The sequence below is a fragment of the Azolla caroliniana genome, unplaced genomic scaffold (genome assembly GCF_043228905.1).
Source record: "Azolla caroliniana isolate FFs.n. ecotype wild unplaced genomic scaffold, voAzoCaro1.0.p SCAF_2, whole genome shotgun sequence".
NCBI lineage: Eukaryota > Viridiplantae > Streptophyta > Polypodiopsida > Salviniales > Salviniaceae > Azolla > Azolla caroliniana.
Genome location: NW_028230437.1, coordinates 4,703,648 through 4,729,307, shown reverse-complemented (window position 1 = coordinate 4,729,307; position 25,660 = coordinate 4,703,648). Strand labels below are relative to the sequence as shown.

At 39.1% G+C, this 25,660-nt stretch overlaps 2 protein-coding genes across 3 annotated transcripts; both read right to left on the bottom strand.

Moving 5' to 3' along the window:
* Positions 1 to 230: 230 nt before the first annotated feature.
* Positions 231 to 5,732, bottom strand: LOC147867174 (protein CYTOSOLIC ABA RECEPTOR KINASE 7-like). Its single transcript, XM_087314959.1, has 7 exons — positions 5,517 to 5,732; positions 4,981 to 5,231; positions 4,451 to 4,577; positions 4,066 to 4,339; positions 3,565 to 3,697; positions 3,394 to 3,480; positions 231 to 718 (listed from the first exon to the last, which is right to left on the bottom strand). The coding sequence occupies exons 1-7, from the start codon at positions 5,593 to 5,595 to the stop codon at positions 590 to 592; spliced, it is 1,080 nt and encodes a 359-aa protein (XP_087171085.1). The 5' UTR covers positions 5,596 to 5,732; the 3' UTR covers positions 231 to 589.
* A 15,944-nt stretch (positions 5,733 to 21,676) lies between these two features.
* On the bottom strand, positions 21,677 to 24,916 carry LOC147867173 (uncharacterized). 2 transcript variants are annotated; one of them, XM_087314957.1, is made up of 3 exons: positions 24,671 to 24,916; positions 22,871 to 23,301; positions 21,677 to 22,353 (listed from the first exon to the last, which is right to left on the bottom strand). In XM_087314957.1, the coding sequence occupies exons 1-3, from the start codon at positions 24,833 to 24,835 to the stop codon at positions 21,912 to 21,914; spliced, it is 1,038 nt and encodes a 345-aa protein (XP_087171083.1). In that variant the 5' UTR covers positions 24,836 to 24,916; the 3' UTR covers positions 21,677 to 21,911. The 2 variants fall into 2 exon arrangements, with proteins under 2 accessions (XP_087171083.1, XP_087171084.1); XM_087314958.1 differs by lacking the exon at positions 24,671 to 24,916 and adding an exon at positions 24,489 to 24,624.
* Positions 24,917 to 25,660: the final 744 nt, after the last annotated feature.

Genomic DNA, 25,660 nt, shown 5'->3' with positions numbered 1-25,660 from the left:
AGATACGACTGTAATTGTTCGAATTTTAATCCTCAAAGAACATTCGCAAACACCCAACATCATTACTAACCTCTAAATTCAAGACACAATTTGAGACACTCCCCACCACGAATTTTCCTCAAGCAATCAAAAAAAGGACTTGGAACATTTATCCACCAAAAACTCAATAGCTACAAGCGATTCCAAAATCAAAAATATAAAAAACAATCCTCTGTAACAAAAAGGAGCCCTTTTAAACAAAGAATCGTGTATAAAAAAACATGATATTGTTACATGATTTGGTTCAACGATATATATATATACATATATATATATATATATATCATTATGTAATTCCGGCCCAAATCAGGTGGTTTTTCAAACATATTACAAGCCCACGGTCCATGAAGTAAAAATAAATGTCAATGCAAAAACACCGTGCCCACAAGCTAAACAAATGAAGAGGATAGTCTGACGACTTTCAGTATCTCCTTCCTAAATTTCTCAAAGCATAACAAATGAGATCATCTCCATCATAATAGAAAAATGCAAAATGCACACACAAACATTACAGCCAACCAAGTTCTTTTATTTCGAAGTGTCTTCTTCTCTATGGGATGCCAGGTGGCGGTGGAGTCGGTTTAGGTGTCAGCAAAGGTTGTAAGGCCTTCACAACAATACTCATGTTTGGGCGGAACTCCGCCTCATATTGCACACAAAGGGCTGCAACTGCTGCCATCTGAAAATTGAAAATGAAAAACATTAGTTCAACAAATCCCATGTTTCGGGTTTTGAATGCCCAACAGTGGTAATATAAAGAGAAAACATTCCAAGTTAAATTCCACACTTGTTTTGTACTCAAAACTCAGAAAACTCTTGAAATATAGCTCAAACATTTCAAGTTCATACATTAAATACAAAGGTGAGAAAACAAGAACTACATAGTATAAACTACATAGATGAAGCAACCTCAACAACCAGTTAGAATTTGTGGGTATACCATCACACAAACACCCCAACAGCATCACAAGTTTTCTGAACCAGATAATTATTTCAAATGATTATTTCATTCTGTTCAACCATGTCACCAATCCACAGAAACAAACTCTCTTAGTGTGTATGAATCTGCCCATTTCTGTGACACTTCGACAACAACGCATATAGTATCACACATCAAATTGCTCGCAAATACATCATATCCGGAGGATGAAAAACACCAGCTTGAAAAAAATGTGGCACTGACGATACCTGATGATTATATAGCACGTGGTATAATTCTGTAGGCATTAGTTTTCATTTTAGGCAAATAAAAAGCTAGTATAGACCATTCAACCTGGAACTGATTTCAGTTCATCATCAGGACTGGAGTATTTCAACACCAGAGAACATGAGATCAAATGAAAATAGACAAATAGTAGTTTTATTTAAAGACCCAATTAATCTTATATTTATTGTATATAATTCAAGCTCCCATTACATGGAAATTCTAATAGTCCTATTGCTCTTCTGACAGACTAGGATAATCAAGTGGATTCCATTATTTATGTTTTGCATTCCTCAGCTTGCAAGGACGGCATGATTGTGGCCGTTGGCTTTGATTAAGAGTTTCTTTCACATGATTGTGATCAATAACTAAGCTTCTTGAATCAACATAAAAATGAACCTAAAATAGAAGTATCAAACATTGTCACAGATCAAAGTTTGGAAGATACATGTCACGCACATTGCCACTCAGACACATTCCAAATGGGAGGATAAACATCCCTTCCTGGAGTTTGCATTTCCAACACGATGTGTGTTGTTGGGAGATGGCAAGGATATAGGTTAAAACCTTACTTTATTCTTCTTTGGGATACTTTCATGCTTAAAGTTAGTAATTGGATTTTATTTCAACGCATTTTATTTAAGTTTTAAAATACCATAAATACACCATAAAACATAACATTTTGGCAATGTTTTTCAATCAGAAACCTGAGAATTATGGAGCCTCAGCCTAAACCTCTATTTTTTTGTCCATCATCCACCTCTCCTTTGAAATTGATTTTTACATCAAAAAAGTAACCATCTCCAATGAGACATGAGTATATTACGGCTCTCCAAAATATAGATAATGGTAACTTATTAGGATTCATCCATCTTTCTGGCTCATGTATTTCATCACTAAAAAAATTTTGAATGAAGGGTTTTATTAACACCGATTCCACTTGAGTGGAGGGTTTTATGCAAGGCACTTTCCCAGACAAGCTTATAAATCTGTTTTAAGTGACCACATGGATTGGATAGCTATTAAACAGGTTTATGATAGAGTCCGAAGAGAAAAATGGCGCTTCTAATATGTTCAGAAATATGGATGACGAAGAACTTTTCGATATCAATTTGCTATTGATCTCCCTGAGCTTTCACTCCCCCTCCTCAGGCTTTCTCACCTCGCAACCCATATCCAATAGACTTCTCATTGTATCTATATTTGATTTGTCTTCTCCGATCTTTTTGATAATCTTTCCATTTCTTTAGGTTTAAAACCTTCAATGTAACTGTTTTGAAATTGTTTCATATATGTAACATGTAATGTGTAATGTATAATGTGCAATGTGCAATGTGCAATGTGCAATGTGCAATGTGCAATGTGCAATGTGCAATGTGCAATGTGCAATGTGCAATGTGCAATGTGCAATGTGCAATGTCTAATGTCTAATGTCTAATGTCTAATGTCTAATGTCTAATGTCTAATGTCTAATGTCTAATGTGTAATGTGTAATGTGTAATGTGTAATGTGTAATGTGTAATGTGTGTATGTAATGTGTAATGTGTAATGTGTGCATATGTAATCTGTAATGTGTAATGTGTAATGTGTAATGTGTAATGTGTAATGTGTAATGTGTAATGTGTAATGTGTAATGTGTAATGTGTAATGTGTAATGTGTAATGTGTAATGTGTAATGTGTCATGTGTAATGTGTCATGTGTCATGTGTCATGTGTCATGTGTGTATATGTAATATGTAATGTGTGTATATGTGTGTGTGTGTGTGTGTCTGTTTCTATGTACATATATATATCCTTGAACAAGTTGACATTTTACGTTCATTTCCTACATTTGGAAGTGTTTTCCCTATTTTCGTTCCTGAGGCAACAACCGTGACACATGCATAATGATTCTTGATTCTCCTGCTTTTACACACGTGAGTCTCTAGTATAAACACCACAAGAAATTCTATGGAAATAGTCACTCCACTACTTGATGAGATTCTAGCCATCAAATTGCTCTTAAACTGTTTCTGTAATAGATGGTGTCATTCGACATCCATTCACATTACAAAATTCGGACCATCCGAGGTTTAACAATATGTTGAGGATACTTATACATCCCGTCCATTTTTATCCATTAATGCCATCCTACAATATATATTGGTTACCTTAGCAACTGCTTTTGGTGGATAATCAGACTTAAGCTTCGGATCAATACACTGCTTCACTTTGTCTTCACTCAGCCGAGGAGTGGCCTACAAGAAATATGACAATGGTTAAGACCTCAAATAGCATTTTTTAGCATATTACTAAAGAGAATTATTAAATTTAGTACTTACCCAAGTCACTAAGCTTTGTTGACCACGAGGCATATTGTGGTCAACAGGCTTCCTTCCTGTAAGCAATTCCAACAACACAACTCCAAAACTATAGACATCACTTTTCTGAGTAAGCTGTCCAGTCATTGCATACCTAATAACCAAACAAAATTTGTACATGTCACCTCTGCATAGCCATTACCAAAAATGCAATATTTACATGTTGAACAAGAGATTGTGCACAGAACACAACCAACAAATGTAGTGATGAAGCAACTTTTAAAACTAAGGAGAGAGAGAGAGAGAGAGAAGCAAAGAAAACAGTAGTATAGAAGAAAAAATTTCTTATGTGCTTGACAAGAACAGTGCATATGCTTGATTAAAATTTACGCCTGAAATATTTATTAAAATAACAGATCTTCATTTCAAAAGCTTCTCAAAAATAGATTTTCAGAAACAATGGATGGCCTCTTAGAGCGGCAACACTAACAAGTGTTCTATGGGTCAGATAGCATAACATACTCTGGAGCATGATAACCAAAGGTTCCTAGCACACGAGTCGAGTGAAGCCTCGCAGCCATGTCTGGAGCTTGGTTTGAGAGGTTAAAATCTGCAATCTTGGCAGTAAAATCATCAAAAAGTAGAACATTACTGGATCGAATATCCCGATGAATTATGGCTGGTTGCACTTTCTCATGTAGGTATTCAAGACCCCTTGCAGCACAAACTGCAATCTTTACACGTTGGATCCACTCAAGTATAGGCCCCGGTTGTGCCCCTTGCACACCTTTTCGACCTATAAGAAAATCAACATGCATTAGTAAAGCCCACTAGTCTCACAGTAATTATCAAACCATGATTGTAACATGAGACTGTGATATCTCATGAGTGTGAAACCGATCATCACCATGAAGAATATCATGTAGAGAGCCCATGGTTGCAAATTCATATGCCAATACTCGCAAATTCCCCTGGATACAATATCCGATAAGTTCAACCACATTTTCATGTTTCAATCTCGAGACCATCGATACCTGCAATAATACAAAACATAAAATAAATTGTTTAACTAAGAGCCACAGCTTACTACATTATGATGCATTGAAGTTTATGTGATAAATTTAGCTCATTTATCTTTCTAAAGCTACTAAATTTTTTACAAACATGTGATGCCTATGAATGATTTTACAAGGCATTTAGAAAATCACAATTCTTCCCCCTTGATCAAATGTGAGATTTTCTATTTTAATCCACTTATCTTTTTTGTATCTTAAATTTATGAATGTCTCATTGCCAATGCTATTAAATCTTTATACCATGGCTTTAAGATCGAAACTTTGTGGTTATTGGGAAAAATATGCTCTCAATCAAAGAAAAGGCATATAAGACGATTACAAAAGAAAACAAATTTGCCAAGCATTGAGAAAGTTGTGAAACCTGAGACAAAAACTCGTCATCAGACTCTTGCTGGTTGTTAAGGTCAAGCTTCTTAACTGCTGAGGCTCGCCCAAAAAGAGTGGCATAGTACACTCGTCCATACGAACCCTCCCCAATCAAAGTTTTTGCTCCAAAACTTTCAGTCGCTTCGTTAAGCATATCGAGTGATATGGAAGGGGCCTCAATAGGCTGCAGAGCTACTCTGGCAACATTGGTAGAGGCCCCACCACCTTTCTGAGCACCACCATACCCTAGAAAACATAAACAACGGATGAAATAAACAGAGCATAGCATCTATCCACATATATCATGCATATACGTTCATACATATGCATCTGTGCATGCATACATGTACATAGATACATATACTCATACCTGCATATACATACATAGATGCAGACAGACACACATTCACATACATACATATTGATACATAAACATACATGCAGACACGAGTCCAGAGACATAGAGTAAACACTCTGCATAACAAACATACACATACATGCATATGCTAGTTTAGGGAAATAAAATTAAACCTCCATTGAATGGAGGATCGTTCACTGTAACCGTAGGCTTGTTCTCATGCTGAAACTGAGAACTGCAACAGTTCCCCATTTTTGGAAGAAGATCAACCAATTTCACTCTATTGCTTCTCTTGTTCGCTCGCAATTCCGTAGCATTATTCTTTCATTGGAGGAAAATCAGATGCAAAAATTAGACTGAAAACTTTTTTTCTGAAAAGTCGTGGCATTGTTGGGAAAACAGAGCAAAGTTTTCTAAAGCAGAAAAGATTAGAGTTCTAAATATGAAAGAGAAAAAAACAATTATATATATATATATATATATACCTATGAAGCTCAGAAAACAGAGGAGGATAGACCAGTGAACTCAGGGTTGTTTCAATTAAGAAAACGAAAACAAAGAATAAGAAGAAACAAAATATAACATTTGTTTTTAGAATAGAGAGCCAAAATCAAAAGAAAAAAAAAAGAGACTCCGAGGAGACAGGAACCCTAGATCTGGGTGGGTCATCATTTTGGAAAGGGAAACAGCAGGTCGTATCCAAAGGAATCGAAGAAGAAAACAAAAGGAACGGAAGGGAATAATACCTGAGGAGGAGAAAAGAGAAGAAGAAGAAGAGGAAGAGATTGCAGAGCTGGCGATGGCGATGGCGATGGCGATGGCGATCCCCCACAGCAACAGAGTAAACCGAAATAAAAATTGCAGCTTTATATTTATTTATTCCTTTCGTTTTTTCTTCTCCTCTCTTCTTTTTCCTTCTTCTTCTTCTTATTCTGCTTCTTTGCGCGTTTTGCTTTTCCCCTGTTTTCTGCTTTTCCCCTGTTTTTTGCTTTTTTGCTTTTTGCCTTCTGCTTGCTTTTCTTGCTTTTTTGCTTTTTGCTTTTTGCAGCAAATTCCTTTCGTTTTTTCCTTCTCACTCTCTTCTTTTTCCTTCTTCTTATTTCGCTTCTTTGCACGTTTTGCTTTTCCCCTGTTTTTTGCTTTTCTGCTTTTTCCTTCTTCTTTTTTGCTTAAAAGAAAAATACTAATATGCGTATCTACATAAATTATACGCATTTTCATAATATCTCCTTTTTTTTTTTCTTTTACTTTTTCTTTAACCCCATTTTCTTTCTGTTCGTTCGGTCACATAAACACAACAATTCGGTCGAGCAAGAATAAACAAATGATCGAGAGCACCGGTGTATTAATATTAAGTCTGGAGCAAATGTGTTGATCCACCATGCGGCCACTCTCTCCCCGACCTGGCCCATACTCAAAACAAACCTCCGATCAATCCACTCCTCCATACTCACTCATACCTACCCTTTCCGACCGCGACTCCTCGGAGCCGCTGCCGTGAGCATGATCGTTACTATGACACCTCAATCCCCTGCCCAGAAACCTTGGATCGGCTTCAAATAACTTGTGACACGAATGACGAATATTTCAATCCATGACTATATCTTGAATCCCACTACTGTACGGGGAGACACGTCTCTCTAAATTATGCTCTCGACATGGTGTATGCCACTCCATGAATCCCATTCCATACCCTAGCCTTTGACTCTTTCTTCCGTAGTATACAAAGACTTTAGTTTGCGAGCCAATGTTTATTAGCTCGTAACCCTAATGCCAAATGCAATTTACATTCAATGCTCCCATGGATTTTAGCCATACTGTTATTATTATTATTATCGGGTTAGTGCTTTCAAGAACGTGCATGAACCATTTGAATGAGTTATCAGTTATTTCTCTGATGGAACAACATGTCAAATCGCTTCCACGTATTCTACCCAATCATGCAATGTTGCAAAACTCGACAGACTAGTAATGGCATGCAACACACGTGCCAATGTTGCATTGGTCAAGCTCGAAACATATCATCTTTGATGTCCCATCTTGGCATTAAACATGCATTTGGAACCTTCAAGATTTGGGAAATGATCAATAGATTTATTGACCAATAGCATAGGGATCGACCTCTTGACAAACCACATTCAATGTTGCATACAAGGCATGTAACACATAGAAGATTTTATGGGACTAGTAGACTACCAACTATTATCTATTAGTTTATTCCTCATGTGTAAAAGAAGACTATTTAGGTTTATGAGGCATAAGATGCGATAGAGCTTGAGACATGTTAGCCTACATATCAAATAATACACCATTTGTGGGGACGAACATCAATGCTTATATTACATTTGTCTTGCAACTATGATATTAATTGTCACCTTTTGTTTCCAATGCATGAGAAGTTCTATAATGATAGAGTGCAAGGTCCCATCAATTTTAAAGGGAGAAGAAGCTCCCCTTTGTATCCCACATAAGCACAATTTCATCTTCCAAACTATTATTATGGCCTAATTGAGGATTAAGCCATCAATAATATTCTTCCAACAAATAAATAGAATCTTGGCTATACATCATCTCTCTCAAGTAGGACATCCAATATTTGCAACTTCGTGAACAATAGCCCAACATTGTTTTCTTTCCACCAATGATACATGGACACTTCCAAATATTCTTAACAACTTCATCATGGATTTTTTAACTTTTTCAACTACTCTTAGGCTACCACAAACATTCATTAGTGCGCCACATTTTGCATATAGATCTACGAAAGCATTGCTAAGTACAATACAACATGTTTTTCTAGCAATCCCTTGTCCATGATCTCCTCATGAATTTTCTTTCCCTTATCAACTACTTGTACATGGCCACATGCTTCATGTCAGTGGAGGAAATGCCTAGAGAGGTGGTTGATACCTCCAATATAAAACCGTTAAACACGAAGAAGACATTCAACCTTTCCCATATCTTCTTAAAAACCTCTTGCTTTTGAAAAACTAGAGTAGCCCAATATTGTTCAATCACCTCCTCCTCACTTTTGCATTTAGCTTCAACATACAATTGTTTAGGCGCGCTACATATGTCAATCTTGTGATATGAACTCCATCTACTCTCAATTTGTTTGAAGCTTTCTCATCAACCATAATATCATTCTATGGGTTTAAAGAACCTATAATAGATGTTGTCACGATGATTTGAAGTTGGCTACCAAGCATTTACAATTTCTTAGATTTTTCACTTTATTTATGTGTATAACATTCCCAAAATAAAGCTCGCATCAGAAAGTTATGACAAAACCATCTAGATCTATCCACATATACACTGAAATTTGCTCTCTTCTATAATGTAACATAGTTTCTCAACTATGCGATTGTGAAGTCATATGCAAACATAGGTAAAAACCATGTAGCTTGCCCAAATTAAAGCTCGTGTGAGAGGGTTATGACAAAAGCCATGTAGATCTATCCACATATACATTGGAAGTTGCTCTCTTCTCTAATGTAACATGGTTTCTCGACAATGCAGTTCTAAAGTCATATGCAAACATAGGGAAATGTATGTATATAATACATAGAAGATTCAATTGGATCAAGGTAGAACTGCTCATTCATATTTTCTTTCTCTCACACGTGGGATCAATCGGTCTTGTCATTTTCCAAAATTAGACTTATAATTGTGTATGGATTTGGAGCATTGCAATTGTTTTCATCCATTGAAAAGCTCAAGGAAAAGTATGTGCACCACAATACACACATGTTGACTTTTACATTGCCAAATTAGGTCATGTGGTCTATGTTGTAAAATATAGGAATGCTTGTCAAACTCTGCTACCAACTAATTTTGTGAAATTGATGTGTTATCACATGAAGCTTCCATAATATCAAACCCCTTGAAACACGGACATTTGATCAAAGTTTGTATATAAGAACATAAATTATGTCAATGAGCATATGTTGCAACCTAATATTGAAGGTAATCTCATTCATAAAAAATAGCATCACACCATCCAAAAAGTCAATCCCTAATATATCATTAATCATCAAACACAAACTTGTTCCATGCTTTTCTTGAACCCTTTATAAAGTAGTAATCTAATGGTTGAAATTAGTTGTTAGATGAGATGGCTATTGGAGGAATTACTTGAGAGGAATCTCTAAAGTAGGGAATATTTTCACAATGTTTCCTATTGGGTATTTTACCAATTAGCATTGTTGTTGAGTTAAAGTAAGAAAGATTCTTTATTTGCAAAAAAGCTTTGAATTAGATATGGATTTGTTGATAATTGTATAATTCCAAAAGCATTGCCAAATAGTATAACCACATCTTCAGATAACCTTGTGTGTCGCTTGAAAAAAGTGTATTCTTGAAATATTTATTGATAACCAAGTTCAATTTAAACACAACTATTATACACGGTTGCTTTTGATTGTTTGGGTTAATGAAGTTGCATTCCCATAATTCTTTTCTTCAAATATGAGAATATGATACGTTTGAATATCTTTAACTCTTTTTAAATTATCAAGACATTTATTTGTGATGGGATAGGATACCTCAATCCTGGATAAAAAAACACTAGTCAAAAGCACTCAAGCTAAAGGTGAAACATCTATCATGGGATTTCATCTAATTGAAGAGAATCATAAAAACATTGTCTTCATGAGGACTTGAAGCAACAAAGTTATATTAAGAAATATCACATGATGTTGAGTTGCCCATATAGTGCAAAATCTGATCTATTGGACAGAGATGGCAACATCCTTGTAAATGATCAAAAGACCAAACAAACAAAAGGGTTTTCCAAACCACATATTTAGAAACCTTAAGCTGAAGGTTGTAATTGAGTTTATGGATACAAGTTATCTTTGATGGAAAAGTCCATAGAAAGCGAACCATTGTTTCCGAACCTCTCTGACATCTCATAAAAGAAGAATGATTTATTCCCTTTCCTCTAGGCGATTCATGATATCCTATGTAAAAAACCTGAATTCCAAGTATTTTCTTCCATTATGCCTCGAATCTAGTGATTTGCCATAGAGTATTTCCATGAACCAAATGCCTTAACATATTATTGAGTGCATTAGGCAGAACATTGCACTCTTCTCTATACACTTCTTTATGAAGCAAATTGTAAAGAATCAAGAGATGGATTTTGTGCAGCGGAATAGATATGAACTGTGTGTGTGTATGAGGAAGAGAGAGAGAGTGAGAGAGACACAAAGTAAGACACAGAGAATACGCAAGGTAAAGTATATTAACAAAGGAGAAAGACTCAACATTTTACAAGGTGGGAGGAGGGTGCTTTATATAGTCACCCTCTCTCTTCATTAACTACAAGACTCATGGAGCATGGGAATGTGAAAGCTCATAAGTTATGTGTCATAGAATATGATTCTATGACTCATACTAAATGCTAGAATACAAAGTGGTGACATAATGGTGACTCTTGACCGTTGGAGTGTCTATTCACTCTCAAGGTGAGTTCACACACTAGACCAAGTTGAGCTTGATTCTCAACACGCCCCCTCAAGCTCAAGTCGGGTTGGTTTCAGACGGTATCCGAAATCCGCTTCAACTCGCGTTTCGGAGTCCGCGTCGACTCGCATATATGCAGAGTTGCGGAATCCGTGCTCCAGCTTGCGTTGTGCATAGTTGCAAAGTTTGTGCTTCGGCTTGTGTCTTTCTTCGCGGCTTTGCGTGGTAGATCGACTCTTCGCGGCTTCATTGCGCGGTTGCGGAATCCACGCGTTATTGCATAGTGTCTTCAGTACTCCCCCTCAAGCTTGGCAGATCAGGGATCGTCAATCCGAGATTGGTCATGAATTGCCATAGCTTGTCGGCTCCTAAGGCTTTAGTGAAGATGTCGGTCGCTTGAAGATTTGTGCTAATGTGTTGTAGGTCGACATCGCCAGGTAGAACGCGCTCTCGGATGAAGTGATAGTGCACTTCGATGTGCTTTGTCCGCACGTGGAACACCGGGTTCCGAGCCAGATAGATACTGCTCATGTTGTCGCAGTAAAGGGAAGTCGGATCCTTGATGGGTACGCCCAGATCCTTGAGTATCCTTTTGAGCCATATGGCTTCACATGCAGCCATTGCCGCGCCCCTGTATTCCGCCTCTGTGCTCGAAAGAGTGACGGTTGGTTGCTTTTTGCTGCTCCAGGATATTGCTCCGCTGCCGAGGGAAAAACAAATCCGGAGGTTGATCTTCTATCGGCTTTGTGGCCAGCCCAATCGGCGTCTGTGTACCCCTCGAGTCGTATTGGCATCGCGGTCTTGTAGAGGATGCCGCAATCCATTGTGCCGCTCATGTATCGTAGAACTCGGTTAGCGCAATCCAAGTGATTACCACGTGGTGTTTGCATGAATTGGCTAAGGAGACCGACCGGATAACTAAGATCGGGTTGTGTGATCGTGAGGTAGATGAGACTCCCGATGAGTTGCTGATACTGAGTCGGCTCACACGCTTTGGTGCCGGAGTTTCCATCTAGTTTGAGATTGCGATCGAGCGGGGTTGCCGTGGATTTGCACTCAGCCATACCGAACTTGTATAACAAGTTGAGGATGTAGTGTCGTTGAGAGATCATGATTCCGGCCGGAATCCGAATTACCTCAATGCCGAGGAAGTAGTGGAGCTCCTTCATGTCCGTCATCTCGAACTTGTCAGAAAGGAGGGATTTGACCTTATTGATTTCGACGAGATGCTCACCTCCAATGATAGGTCATCCACATATAAGATGATGACGATCAGACTTGCGAAATCGCTTCGTATGTAGAGGGAGTTGTCTGATTTTGACATACAGAAGCCGATTTAATGAAGATATTGCGTTATCTTCGAATGCCAAGCATGCGGTGCTTGCTTGAGGCCGTAGAGTGGCTTATTGAGTCGACATACAGCTTTCGGATGGGTGCTCGAGTTGAAGCTGGGTGGTTGTATCATGTGCACCTCCTCTTCTAATTCGCCTTGTAGAAAGGCGTTCTTGACGTCCATTTGATGGAGGTGCCACCCTTTCGCCACGGCAAGCGCAATTACGGTCCGTACCGTCGTCATCTTTGCCACCGGGGCAAAGGTCTCTTTGTAGTCAATGCCGTGCATTTGTGCTTAGCCTTTTGCTACGAGTCGCGCTTTGTAGCGGTTGACGGAACCGTCAGTGTTGTACTTCACTTTGTAAATCCATCTGCATCCGATCACCTTTTTGTGTGGTGAGGTGGGAACGAGGTCCCACATCTCGTTCTTGCGTAGTGCCTGCATCTCCTCGTTCATGGCTTCGATCCATCGCGGATCCTTGGCTCCTTTGGAAAATGTTTCCGGCTTGCGTACTGTCGCCACCTTCATCATAAAGGCATAGTGATATGCCATGTAGTCGTTGTAGACGAATCGGCTAACCGGATTCTTTTCACGGGTGGAGTGACAGAGCTTTTCATTTGCAGAGATGAGGGCTTTCTTAGCTCTGATTGGTACATCGAAGCCGCCAAACTCACTGTCGAGTGAGTGAGTCGACTCATCGTCGTCGAAGCGATTGTCTTCGTATTCCGACATTTTCATCTTGCCTTTGTCCATCTTCAGGCTAGGCCGTGATTGGCTTTGATCACTCGGGGACTCTTGTGGCCCACTTAGCCTTGTGGTAATCGGGCTATCTTCGAACATGTCTTCGAGGCGATCTCCACCTTCTTGCTCTTGTTCGGCCGATTCCGCGTCGATCGGGGTCGAAGCCGCCAAACTCACTGTCGAGTGAGTGAGTCGACTCATCATTGTCGAAGTGATCGTCTTCCTATTCCGACATTTTTGCCTTGCTTTTGTCCATCTTCGGGCTAGGCCGTGATGTGCTTTGATCGCTCTGGAGCTCTTGTGGCCCACTTAGCCTTGTGGTAATCGGGCTATCTTCGAACATGTCTTCGAGGCGATCTCCACCTTCTTGCTCTTGTTCGGCCGATTCCGCATCGATCGGGGTCGAAGTCGGAATCTTCTCTGGTGTGTACCAGGATGTGGATTCGTCGAACACGACGTCTCGACTTACTCGAACTTTTCAGGTAGATGGGTTGTAGCATTTGTACCCCTTTTGTTCGAGTGCGCATCCTACGAGGATACATTTCTCCGACTTTGGATCTAGCTTTTGCCTCTTTTCGTCGGGTATGTGCACGTATGCTATCGCGCCGAATATCCGGGCGTACGATAAGTTCGGTTTCTTTCCGAAGTATTTTTCGTGTAGAGTGACCTCATGCACTCCGAATGTTGTGCACTACGTAGACAGCCGTATTTGCAGCTTCGGCCCATATATGACTTGGGCATATGCTTCTCGTTCATCATGGCCCGCGCTACTTCGAGGATGTGCCGATTTCTGCGCTCGGCTACTCCATTTTGTTGCGGAGTGTGTCGGCAAGTGAATTCTCATCGAATTCCTTCCTTTCGGAGATACGCCGTGAAATCGTCTGAGAAGTACTCCTTGCCGCCATCCGATCGAAGGCATCATACATGACAACCAGTAGCTTTTTCGACTTCGTTTTTAAACCTTTGGAAGTGTCTGAACACTTCGCTCTTTTGCCGCATCGGATAGAGCCATGTGTGCCTGGAGAAGTCGTCGATGAAGAGCACGTAATATCGGCATCTGCCGAATGTAGCCGTCTGCGTTGGTCCCCATACGTCGGAATGGCCTACGTCGAGTAGACCTTTGCTCACGTTCCGCTCTTTCGGGAATGGGTGCCAGTGTTGCTTGCTGAATTGGCACGCTTCGCATACACCTTCAATCTCCTTCTCTTTGAATGTCGGGAGTCCAATGACAACGCCGTTCGATTTCATTGCTTTGAGTTTGTTGAGATTGATGTGGCCGATTCGCTTGTGCCATAGGTCTATATCGGAGTCGGCTTTCGTGCTTTTTGCGAACATGGCGGATTTCATCTCGTGTGAATCGAGAATGAACATCCAGCCCTCTCTTCTGCCGCGTGCGATGATTCAACCCTCTTTTTCGATGAAGCACCCTTCTTGGTCGAATCGTACTTGCATCCCTTGCTCAACCATTTGGCCGACTGAGACTAAATTCTTCGTGATGGTGGGAACATGCAAGACATTTTTAATGTATGTTTGCTTACCTCTTTCGCCGAACGAAACATTGCCGATGTGCCGAATCGGGTGCGTAGTGTCATCTCCAGTTTCGACATAACCGGGTCGCTCCGGCTCTCGAAGTTTGAGAAATCATTCTTTATGAGATGTCATATGGTTTGAGGCTCCGGAGTCAACAAACCATACGTCCTCTGGATTGAGGGCACTAGTTGAGGTAGAGGCCGACATAGAGTTTGCTCTATGTTTTATCATGAACATTTCGCCACGATCTTCGTAGTCGGATTTGTGCACGTACATTCCGCTATGCTCTTCATAGTCGGAATTGTGCGCTTAATTCGTGAGTTGTCGACTTGTGGAAGCCGATTCGTGCATCTTCTTTTGGCACTCTTCTTTGTGGTGGCCAAGCTTTCCACAATATCTACATTCAGTTGCGTTTTGACCGCTCGGGCCGGAGTGGAAGCTCCCCCTTCTTGCGAAGGTTCCTCGTTGGCTTTTGTTTTGCGGTCGAAATTGGGAGTTGTTGCCATAGGTCGGACCTTGTCCGCCTTGTCCTTGGCCGAATCGGCCTCTCGCTTGTCCGCGTCCTCTTCCTCCGTTCGAGTGCGTGTAGAGCATGTGGCCTTCCGACTCATTGCTCCTTGTACGCACGTGGTTTTCTTTGACCAATAGCATTGATTGGAGCTCGAAGAAGGAGGGAGATTTCTCCCATGCTAGAACGGCAGTTCGCATCGCACTGAACCGTGGTGCGAGGCCGCCAAGGCATATTTGCACCATCTCATCATCATCATCATCGATATTTATGCTTATCGAGCCGAGCGAGTCGCAAAGCTCCTTGATCTTCAAGGTGTATGTCGTGATGGACATGTCCCTTTGTTGAATGTTGTTCAACTCTTGGCTGAGTTGAAGCCTTCTTGCGGTTGTGTTCCCCGTGAAAATCTTTCGTAGATTTTCCCATGCCTCCTTCTACGTCTTGGCTTCGCGAATGTAGCCGAGCATGTGATCGTGAACACATGTTGCCAAGCAATACATCACGCGGCTTGCGACTTGATCCCATGTCGCGTATTTGGGAGCCGTTTCGATGGGTCGGTCTTCGTGCGTTCCTTTGATGTAGCTCCAATAGCCTTGTTCGACAAGGTATTGGTGCATCTTGTACTCCCAAGATACGAAGTTCTTTCGATCCAACTTCTCAGTAGGGAGAGCGCTCCCCATTTGAGTATTCATTATGTCGATTCTCCTTCTTCTTCTCTCTTCGAATGCGAGCTATGTAGCGAAGCTACGATAGCGATGAGCCGATTCTTGGTCGTCGGCGTAGGACACAGCGCATGCGGATGGGCTAGATCGAGCTACCAAGCCGCTCTAATACCATGTAAAGAATCAAGAGATGGATTCTGTGCAGCGGAATAGATATGAACTGTGTGTGTGTATGAGGAAGAGAGAGTGAGTGAGAGAGACACAAAGTAAGACACAGAGAATACGCAAGGTAAAGTATATTAACAAAGGAGAAAGACACAACATTTTACAAGGTGGGAGGAGGGTGCTTTATATAGTCACTCTCTCTCTTCATTAACTACAAGACTCATGGAGCATGGGGAATGTGAAAGCTCATAAGTTATGTGTCATAGAATATGATATTATGACTCATACTAAATGCTAGAATATAAAGTGGTGACATAATGGTGACTCTTGACCGTTGGAGTGTCTATTCATGCTCAAGGTGAGTTCACACACTAGACCAAGTTGAGCTTGATTCTCAACACAAACAAATTATGCAATCAAGTAGAATGTTCAAACCTTGTCGTCACAAATCATCCAAGACCCTAGACATCCCTCTCAAGTCACTTGGCAAATCATTGTTTAGCTTACCTTGATAAAAATAAAAACGTGAATTGTGGAAACATTAACACTTAATGGTAAATGCCATGCTTTGTAGTCATGAACTCTCTTCTCTTTGAGTGCTTTTGAGCAGTTTAGTGTCCATTGACACTTTGTACGCCTCTCTTTTTTTTGGGTGAGTTTTCACCTCACATTGAGATTCCCACAAGTAAATATAAGCATTACTAAAATAAAAGATATCTTTAACAATGGGATTATGGAATGCATCAAGGGTAAAAAACAATTTTAGCGTCTCATACACATTGTATTTTACTGTTGATATTTGTCAACACACAAGGGTCCAAAAACGATACTTAGAAGGTGTGTCACATACACATTCAATCAATCTTGCAATTGCTATGTCCCACAATCAAACGGTCAAAAATTCCTTAGGGAAAATAATCAATATACTACCCCTACCTTTCAAGTTGTTTATGATAATGTCTCTCATAGAAATAAATCTTCTATTGTTATGCTCCCACAAACCAATAGTGGAAATCATTGTTAAAAAGACAATATACCCCTAACTTTTGAGCCATTTATAAAGATGGGTTTCATACAATGCAACGATATTTTAGAAGGATCCAGTCAAAATAACAATTTCACCCCGAACTTTTGGCTATTTACAAAGTGAATCTCATATAGATGAAATTTTATTTTTTCTATGGCTATTTTCCACAACCCCAAGCATCCAAAAATGATGTAGGGAAAAACACCGATATTTCTCTAGCTTTATAGATCAATGAGACATAGGGCATGGCTATAGTGGAAGTTGGATGCTTCTAAAATAGAGAACAAGAGTGGAATTTGTAAAGTATGCAGAGGAGCGCGTGTGTGGCAAATGAGCTACTTTTCTATTGTTGGGGTTTCCTCTTTATATACAACCTACAAAGGCTTCACACTACAACAATCAACCAATGAGTGTTATGGATAATATAAGAAATGTGAGATTGTTATCCCAATAGACTCCTGTGTAAAAGGGCTACACTTTTAGGGTGCTCACCTTTAGTTAGGCTCCTCATAAATACAATTTACACAATGTAAGATTATAAAGATATGTGATACTAGCTAAGTTTTCAAGGAGATGTGTCGAAGTGATGGTTGACAATGTTGGCTAGGTTTTGTCTTTATTAGTCTACTTTCTTCTCTTGTCTCTACTAGTCAACTTGTGGTAGTCTCATAAGTCTAGAGAGTGTGAAAAATACATATTTGAGAAGTAGCTTCGGTGTTAATCTTTTGGAGATTGATCTTCTTGTTGATCACCATCTCATGGATGAAGTTGCACTACACCTTGATGTGCTATATCTTTACATGAAAGATAGGATTCCTGGCAAGATATATTGTACTCTATGAATCACAATACAAGATTAGTTGGAGTTGTCGTTCTCGATGCTTTTGGTTTGGAAATCCGTTTCTAGTTAGTAGAGTCAAATGACTTTTTTTCGACTTTAGATGCAACAATATATTTAGCTTCTATCATTGACAATTTTTTCCACTCCTAGAGTTTGGATCTCCAAGAGATAGCTCCTCTTGCATAGGTGAAGACATAACTTGATGTCGACTTCCCATTGTCGAGGTTGTCAGCATAGTCGGAGTTGGTGTAGTCATGTGTATTGATCAATCTCCTCAAGCTGAATTTGAGGTTCCTCTATGTTGTCTCTTTTAGATATCACAAGATTGCAACTTCACTACTTTTGAATGGTTCTTCCTTGTGTTTGACATGCAGTGACTAGTGACTCCTGCAACATATGCCAAATTTGGGTGGGTTGCCACGATTGCGTACATGAGACTTCCTACTACCGATCCATAGGATATTTTCTTTGTTCGTTTAACATGGATTACCTTTTGCATATTGGTGGTAGTCTAATCTTCCTCATCATTGTTCTTGCTTCATATTTTCTATCTTTTCCGCATTTTATTAACCACTGCTTATCTCATTCTTTAAATGTCAAACATCAAATGACATTTGTAACAAAAGGAATCAATTGCATGAATGAGTTAATTAGAAAAGTAACCTTGGAACTTCCCAAGGATATTTTGGGTAACCTTCCAAAACCAATAAGGGGCATATTTCAATAAGTGTATAGATATGCATATGCACATGGATATATGGACATGCAAGTATATGGATATGTATATGTATGTCTATATGTTTGTGTACATGCATATACTTATGTATATGAATATGTGTATGTGCTTGCATAAAAATATATGTATATTTTTTGTATATCAATTTATTTGCTGAGTTACTATCATATTTTCAACTTGATTAATTCTTGTGACAAAAAGTCACACACTGTTGAAGAAACCTTGATGAACATTAGCACGAACTTTGGAAGCAATACATATGTTAGGGAAGGATGTTGTTTGCACATACAAGTGGAGGATAAAGTGGAAGGAGGAGGGTTCCCATGTTCTCCCATTAGTAAAATCCTTCATTAGTTTGTTAAAGATTTTAAGAATGTACTAAGTTGTTGGATGTCACTTTGGGTTCTCTCACTGCATGTGCATCCCCCTATTGATGTCATTCCCACTTTTCATCTACCCATGTTTTGAGATCTCATGAAATTGGTCCTTATGATCATGCCAACTACGTAGAAGCTAACTACAAGGAGTTCGGTGACAATACAATTTATTTGTAGAAACGATCACATATGGTAATAGTGTGCAAATTTATGTTGGAGACAAGAGCTTACCCTATTGCAAGCTTCCTTCACCCTATAGCCATGGTTAATCCCTTGCCCTCACTCGACGTGCACACACACAATCATTCATAGCGTAATGTTGAATGAATAAGACTATAATCTCCTTCTACTACTACTACAATCATCATCTTTTTCCTTTTTAGAAAAAAAATCCCACACTTGTTTGTGTCCCACATGTAGATGCTAGTGGGCTGCAACTCTGAGATTAGGGTACCCGCTTTCTAATTAATGTTCAATGCACTCTATCGTTGAGGTTTATATGATACATGGTTGTTATAGGCAAGACCTTACAAACCAATTGTATAACTAATTTTAATGGGTTAAGGGTAGGATAGTTAGGAAACTAGTTATCCTAGCAATTGGGACAAACCCATATGGACCTATGACATGCAGGAACTCATAGTGAACTTGGAGCCTTAAGTGATGAGCGACACAAAGGGAACTAGATACCCTCTTCATAACGACATCTTCAAACATTGTTGAGACTCTTCTTTGGATTCATTATTCACCATCCAAGGTATAACATCTAGGGTAATAGTCAATGTTAAAGAACATCAATGGTATTTTATGTTCATCTTACGTACTTGGCTTGGGGTGTGGTTGGTGTAGTTAAGCACCCTACTCAATTATTCTCCTTAATCTCTTATTCTTTTGTTCATCATTATTATGATATGTAATAATAGCCACCTAAGAATGGTTCCAAGCATTGATGATCATAATCCCACTCTAAGGAACTTCATACCCACAAAAGATGGAGTATTGACCAAAAACCAACACAATGTCATCAATGAATAGCATACCAAAATCAACCCTTGACTTTTAACGAACATGACTCTCCACATCTTGAGTACCCTCTCAAGGTATGGAAAGCCATCAATGTTGTCCATGTGACCACATTGTGTGTCAAACGCTGATTGAAATGCTCCTTTGCTTTTGAAAACAACCTATATTTCACATACAATCAATGCATTTCCTAGAAAAACTCTTGATTTTAACAATCGAACACCAAAATAAAATTACGCAATGGAATACCCTCATGAGTGCCTTTGCTCAATAAAAGCACATGTCAATACCAACAAAACTTTACTAATCTTCGAGGTAAAAAATGTGGGATATGATGTGAGATTGGGACATCAATGTTTCTTAGCAACCTTTAGCTCTCAAGTAGATCACCATATTGGTACATAGTCAAATAAATGTCTGACCGCAGCATGATTCGGGTGATGGGGGAAGAAAACCCCGTTTTTGCTAAGACTTCAAGCAATTATGCTTTAACCATATCGATTATATTCTCGAACCAGTCGATTGAAATTGAGAAAGTTCCTATCGATTCTAGTGAAATGAGTCTTTTGGCAATGTTGCCTATCATGAAACATAACATTGTATGGTAAATTTAAAAGACTTTCAAGCGAAGTATCCTAAAGTTGTTTCCAAACAAGGGAATGGTAGTGTAAGCTACATTGACCATTCAAAACCAAAATATTCATTAGTCCAAAGAATGCTAGCATCAAGCTCACAGTTTGAGACACCACAATATTCTAATTGACCAATTTCTTTTGCAACTTCATGTGGGTTGCATTGAATTTGTGAAAACATTGAAACTATTAATAGAACAGTACCTAAACGAGGATCCCCTGCCACATGGGTGTAAAAAACATCAACCTCAGCACCACAAATAAATGCAAAACTACCTTCACGATAACCTTCCACCAAGGTCAATTCACAAAATGTGTTGTCTCAGGTATTATCTGTATAATAATTGTGGGAAAGAAAAAATGCATGTTATCTAAATTCGCTTGCATGGTTTTTGTGGGCATTATCATTTGTGACTTGTACAAAATAGCTTAATAAAGTAAAAACTACCAAATAAATAAAGTAAGATGTTATATGCCTTGGATCAACCACTTTTATAGATACAAAAAGAACATTCATTTGCTAATGGAATAGTAGCCAATGAATTCATGAGTTGGAACCTCAAGGAGTCGCAATATAATTAGCACTGGCATTAATTGTGCTCCCAAAGCTTTGACAATGATACCAGCGAGTAGTGGATGCCAAATGAATATCCTCTTTATTTGGGAACATTAATTCAATTCATGTCAACAGGATTGTAAGGACCATGTACAAGCTTATTTTTACATGTTATCCCCAATTGGACTATGTCTGGATTCTTGTGTGATTGAGATAGATTATGATGAATAAAGGGAACATTTGAATGAAAAATACATTGTCATAATATCAATAAGACAAAGACTTGACCCTATTCAAAGCATATTAGATGTGGTAGTTCAGGACTCCCAAACATAATACAATGACGATAAATGGAACATGTAGAATCTATCAAGGCAACATCATCATTAACAATAAAGGGACGATTAATAAATATTTTCATGAAATAAAGGGATGAAGGATAGATTATATGAGCCTATTCAAAGCATTCCAGAGTCTGTAGTTTGAAATTCCCAAATATAAGAACAATGATGATAAATGAAACTCTATGAAAAGAATCTATTGAAGTAATGGGATCAATAATACAATGATTTAAGCATGATCAAGAAAACTTTTGATGACATAAAGGGATAACAGATAGATGACTGAAAATAAAATAATAAGAATATTTATTTTTATGTGAGCTTCTTTGTACAAAACAAAAAAGCAAAACACACGAACTCTATGCAGGATGAATATTTCCAAATAATAACAAGAGGAAATGGGAAGTTAAGACACTATACTCAAAGATGTACACAAGACAGAATCTTTCAGCCTACATGTTTACAAGGCTCGTCATGATACTCGCAACGCCTTTCATCCTCTCTCTCAAATACACAAAATACAACTTGTTAAAACAAAACATCAAGAGAGAATACTGCATGATATGTGCTTCGTTCATAGTTAAGAAAAATGTAGGCCAATGTATACACACACACTCAGATGAATCTATACTAACCCGTGCCAAGAAACCTCTTCACGCCTGCTTTTTGCTCCGCAGTCAGGCGAGTAGGAAACTTGATGTCAAATTTTATCCTCAAATTTCCCTTCTTACTTGGCTCCTTTGGTATTGGCATTCCTTCCTTGGGAACCACTTTCTCATAGCCAGGGAAAATGATGTCGTTACATGATATAGTCAAGGTGCGACCGTCCAACGTTGTTACCGTAACAGTTGTCCCTGTGAGTGCATCCGCCAACGGGACTTTGTGAGTCACTATAAGATCGTTCCCATCTCGCTTGAAGACATCATGAGGTTTCTCATCTATGACAAACACGAGATCAGCCGCGATCACATTCGGTTGCTCGTTTCCTTTCTCAGGGAATGTAATTTTTGTGCCTTTCTTCCACCCGGGCTTGACTTCGATTGTTAATATCTCTTCCACGGGTACTGTCCTCCTGGCATAAGTTTTTACTTTTTTCTTTTACTCATGTAAATATTCATCGTGAAAATAACTTCATATCATACAAAAGGTAAAAACAAAGCTTCACGTTCTTGCTCTGGAAACCAGTTGGAAGAGAGAAATTAATGAAGGATAAAAGTCATCCCCAATGAAAAAAATGAAAAAAGAGATCAAATCAATAAATAATAGAGACTAAACCTTTAAATGATTGAATCATTCCACGAATATTCGATCAACAAAAGAAGGAAATAGTATGGCGTTCAATCATTTAGGAAAAACCATAAAATTAACATTTTGTATACCAGTTAAATTGATTGGTGAGAGGAAAGAAATCGAAAATCAATCAATAGTAGAAAGAATTATGTGGAAATGGAAACCCAAAGTACGAATCATTACATGGGAATTCAATTGAGCAAGAAAAATAATTAGAAAGCCATTTTGACACCAGCAGAAATAGCTACATAACCTAACAAATGGCACTGCAAATCTAGAAAAGAAGGCATTTAACATACCCACTCGCATCAGCGATATTCCTTGAGATTTTCATCTTCCGCGTTGATCCAGCATAGAGCTCTTCCAATGAGCAAGGGAGCTTATTCTCGACAGGAGCCGCCTTCCTTGGCCCAGAGGAAGAAGAAGCTGGGTCCACAAAATTCCGGAAGACGCTCTCAGTGCCGCCAAATCCACCAAATATACCATCTCCAAAGGGGCTTCGGGTGCCACCCATACGATGTTGGTGGCTACCCATCCCACCCATATTGAATGGGTTCCCTCCACCAAAGAATTCTGCAAATATGTCTTCTGCATTCCTTGGATTGAAATACGTAGTTTTTACATCTCCATTAGCGGTATGAGGGCCTCCAGAACCACCAGGAGGAAACCCTTTCAAACCCTCCTCACCATATACATCATAGATTCCTCTCTTTTGAGAATCACTGAGTACCTAGAAGTCCAAAACCACATTTCATCACATGAGTGTGCCAACTGTTAAACGTACATTTTCTAGATACGTTCATGAGAAATAAATGTGGATTTCAGATTAGATTCTCTTTACAAGTGTAAGAGAATGCCAATTTTTTCATTAAAGAAAAATGTAGATCTCAGATTAGATTCTCATTACGAGTGATATGTTGACCATGTGAAAAATAGAAAACAAGTTGTTTCACAAAAATCATCATAAGCAGTATGAGAATACTCAGTAAAAAAATCCAAATACTTGATCACTTGAACTATGTTAAACGTAGATTTCCCTGTTACCTTCAGGTAGATACATGTCGATACTCACAAAAACATGATCACCCACCTTTAAGTACATCGTGGTCATGCCAGCGTAACAAACAGTCAATAACTTTAAGGAATTATTCTAGGCTGCTTAAGTTAATTCAGGGATATGACACTCCTTCAGCAGAAACTCTCCTACTTCGACTTATCAGGGGAAACTCTTATGATGGATGGTTAAAATGATTAAATCATTATGACAGAACAGAAACAAATGTTATTAAATCATTATATTACATCACACAACTAATCATGTAGTACAAATTCACATCTTACAACCATATTATCAATCATCACGATGCCTTGTATCATATCATCTTACTATCTCCAAAGCATCATATTGACATGATGATTCATGCTATCATATTGTCATATGCTCTCATCGATGCCATATAATCATCATGTAAACAATATCAGCATCATCACTGTTGTTCACTTTAGTGCATCCACTAGATATTCATCATCATACTGTGGTGATGATTCATACCATCATATATTCATATCCTCTCATTATTATCCTATCATCAGCAAGGTTAGTCTCATCATCATCACACCTTAGTGCAAATATCACAGTGACACAATCATGACATCGTCACTACATGGATAAGCACATCATATTACCAATACAGACCTCATCATTATGATTTATGTCATACCATCACATCATCGCAACATCATCATCATGATACCTCATCAATTATGATTCATACGATACCATATCATCATCTCCACATCATGATAATTCATCTCATCATCAAACACACCAACATTATTCATGGCATCAGATCTGCATATCATCTCATCATCGTGCAATCGCCATACCATCATAAAGATATACCATCTAGTCATTACCATATTGTGTCATCAACACGTATCTAACCATCATATCATCGAATTACCACATCATCGTTGTTGCCATATCATTGTAACCGTCTTCGCTGACGACGACATCATCACAAAGACAACAACATCATCGAACATCGAACAAGAAGAACCTTAAAGAATAAACAACAACAACAACACCAAACCCCAACCTCATAAGCTTCGGAGATCTGTTTGAATTTGGCCTCCGCTTCTTTCTTGTTATTAGGGTTCTTGTCAGGGTGCCACTTCATGGCGAGCTTTCGATAGGCTTTCTTCAGATCATCATCGGTGGCGGTCTTAGGAACCTTGAGAACACCATAGTAATCAACACCCATAAAGAGGAAGGCAGGGCAAGGCAAGGCACAGCAAAAGGATGGAAGATTACGGCCAAAAGAAAGAAACAAATGTGTCTCTGACTCTGACTCTGATCTCGGTCTGTGTGTGTGTGTGTGTGTGTGTGTGTGTGTGTGTGTATGTATGTGTGCGTGTGTATATGTATAGAAGAAACAGAGTATTTCTTTCTTCTTCACTCCGACAAAATGTTATCCGGCAAAAGAAATCTAGAATTTAGGGTTTGGTTCATATCTAGATTTGGGGGGGCGGGGCGGGGGCGCCATCTCTTCGGCTTCGGGGCCGGGAACTTCCAGGCGGTCATCTAGACAGCCCATAAAAGGAATCTAAATTTTAGAGCTTGGTTCATTTCCAAATTGGAGAGGGCCATCTTTTCGGCTTCAGGCCAGGGAACTTCCGGCCGGTCATCGGCTCGATACCGTCATCTGTGATTGTATCGAGCTTCCGCCACGGGCCCCACTCTCCCGTGTGTTCCCTCCCTCTACACAACTCCTGTCCCATTCGTTCAACAGAACAGACTCACGACCTCACCAGAAAACACAACCTCCCTACTCCGCATATAGTGCAATTTGTGAAAGCTATGATGACATACTTATTAAGAACGGGCGATGACTTAGAGTGTCACAATAAAGAGAACTCCTAGAAGGTTGAGCTCATATGTGTATTGCCGTATTCATACGTTGAGCCTTGGTGCTTCGAAGTACGAATATCCCTTCCTAGGAAGGAGACACACATTGAGAAAACTTTTGTACTTCAATGCCATGGGTCAATATCGGCCTCTCTATGGACGTTAAAAATATCTATCTATC

Excerpts from the sequence above, each read along its gene's own strand:
- LOC147867174 (XM_087314959.1), bottom strand. The coding sequence starts at position 5,595 with ATGGGGAACTGTTGCAGTTCTCAGTTTCAGCATGAGAACAAGCCTACG. Across the intron at positions 4,578-4,980 it reads ATGACGAGTTTTTGTCTCAG|GTATCGATGGTCTCGAGATT; the intron begins GTTTCACAACTT and ends GTATTATTGCAG. Across the intron at positions 3,481-3,564 it reads AACAAAGCTTAGTGACTTGG|GCCACTCCTCGGCTGAGTGA; the intron begins GTAAGTACTAAA and ends TATTTCTTGTAG.
- LOC147867173 (XM_087314957.1), bottom strand. The coding sequence starts at position 24,835 with ATGGGTGTTGATTACTATGGTGTTCTCAAGGTTCCTAAGACCGCCACC. Across the intron at positions 23,302-24,670 it reads AGATCTCCGAAGCTTATGAG|GTACTCAGTGATTCTCAAAA; the intron begins GTTGGGGTTTGG and ends TTGGACTTCTAG. Across the intron at positions 22,354-22,870 it reads AATATCGCTGATGCGAGTGG|GAGGACAGTACCCGTGGAAG; the intron begins GTATGTTAAATG and ends AACTTATGCCAG.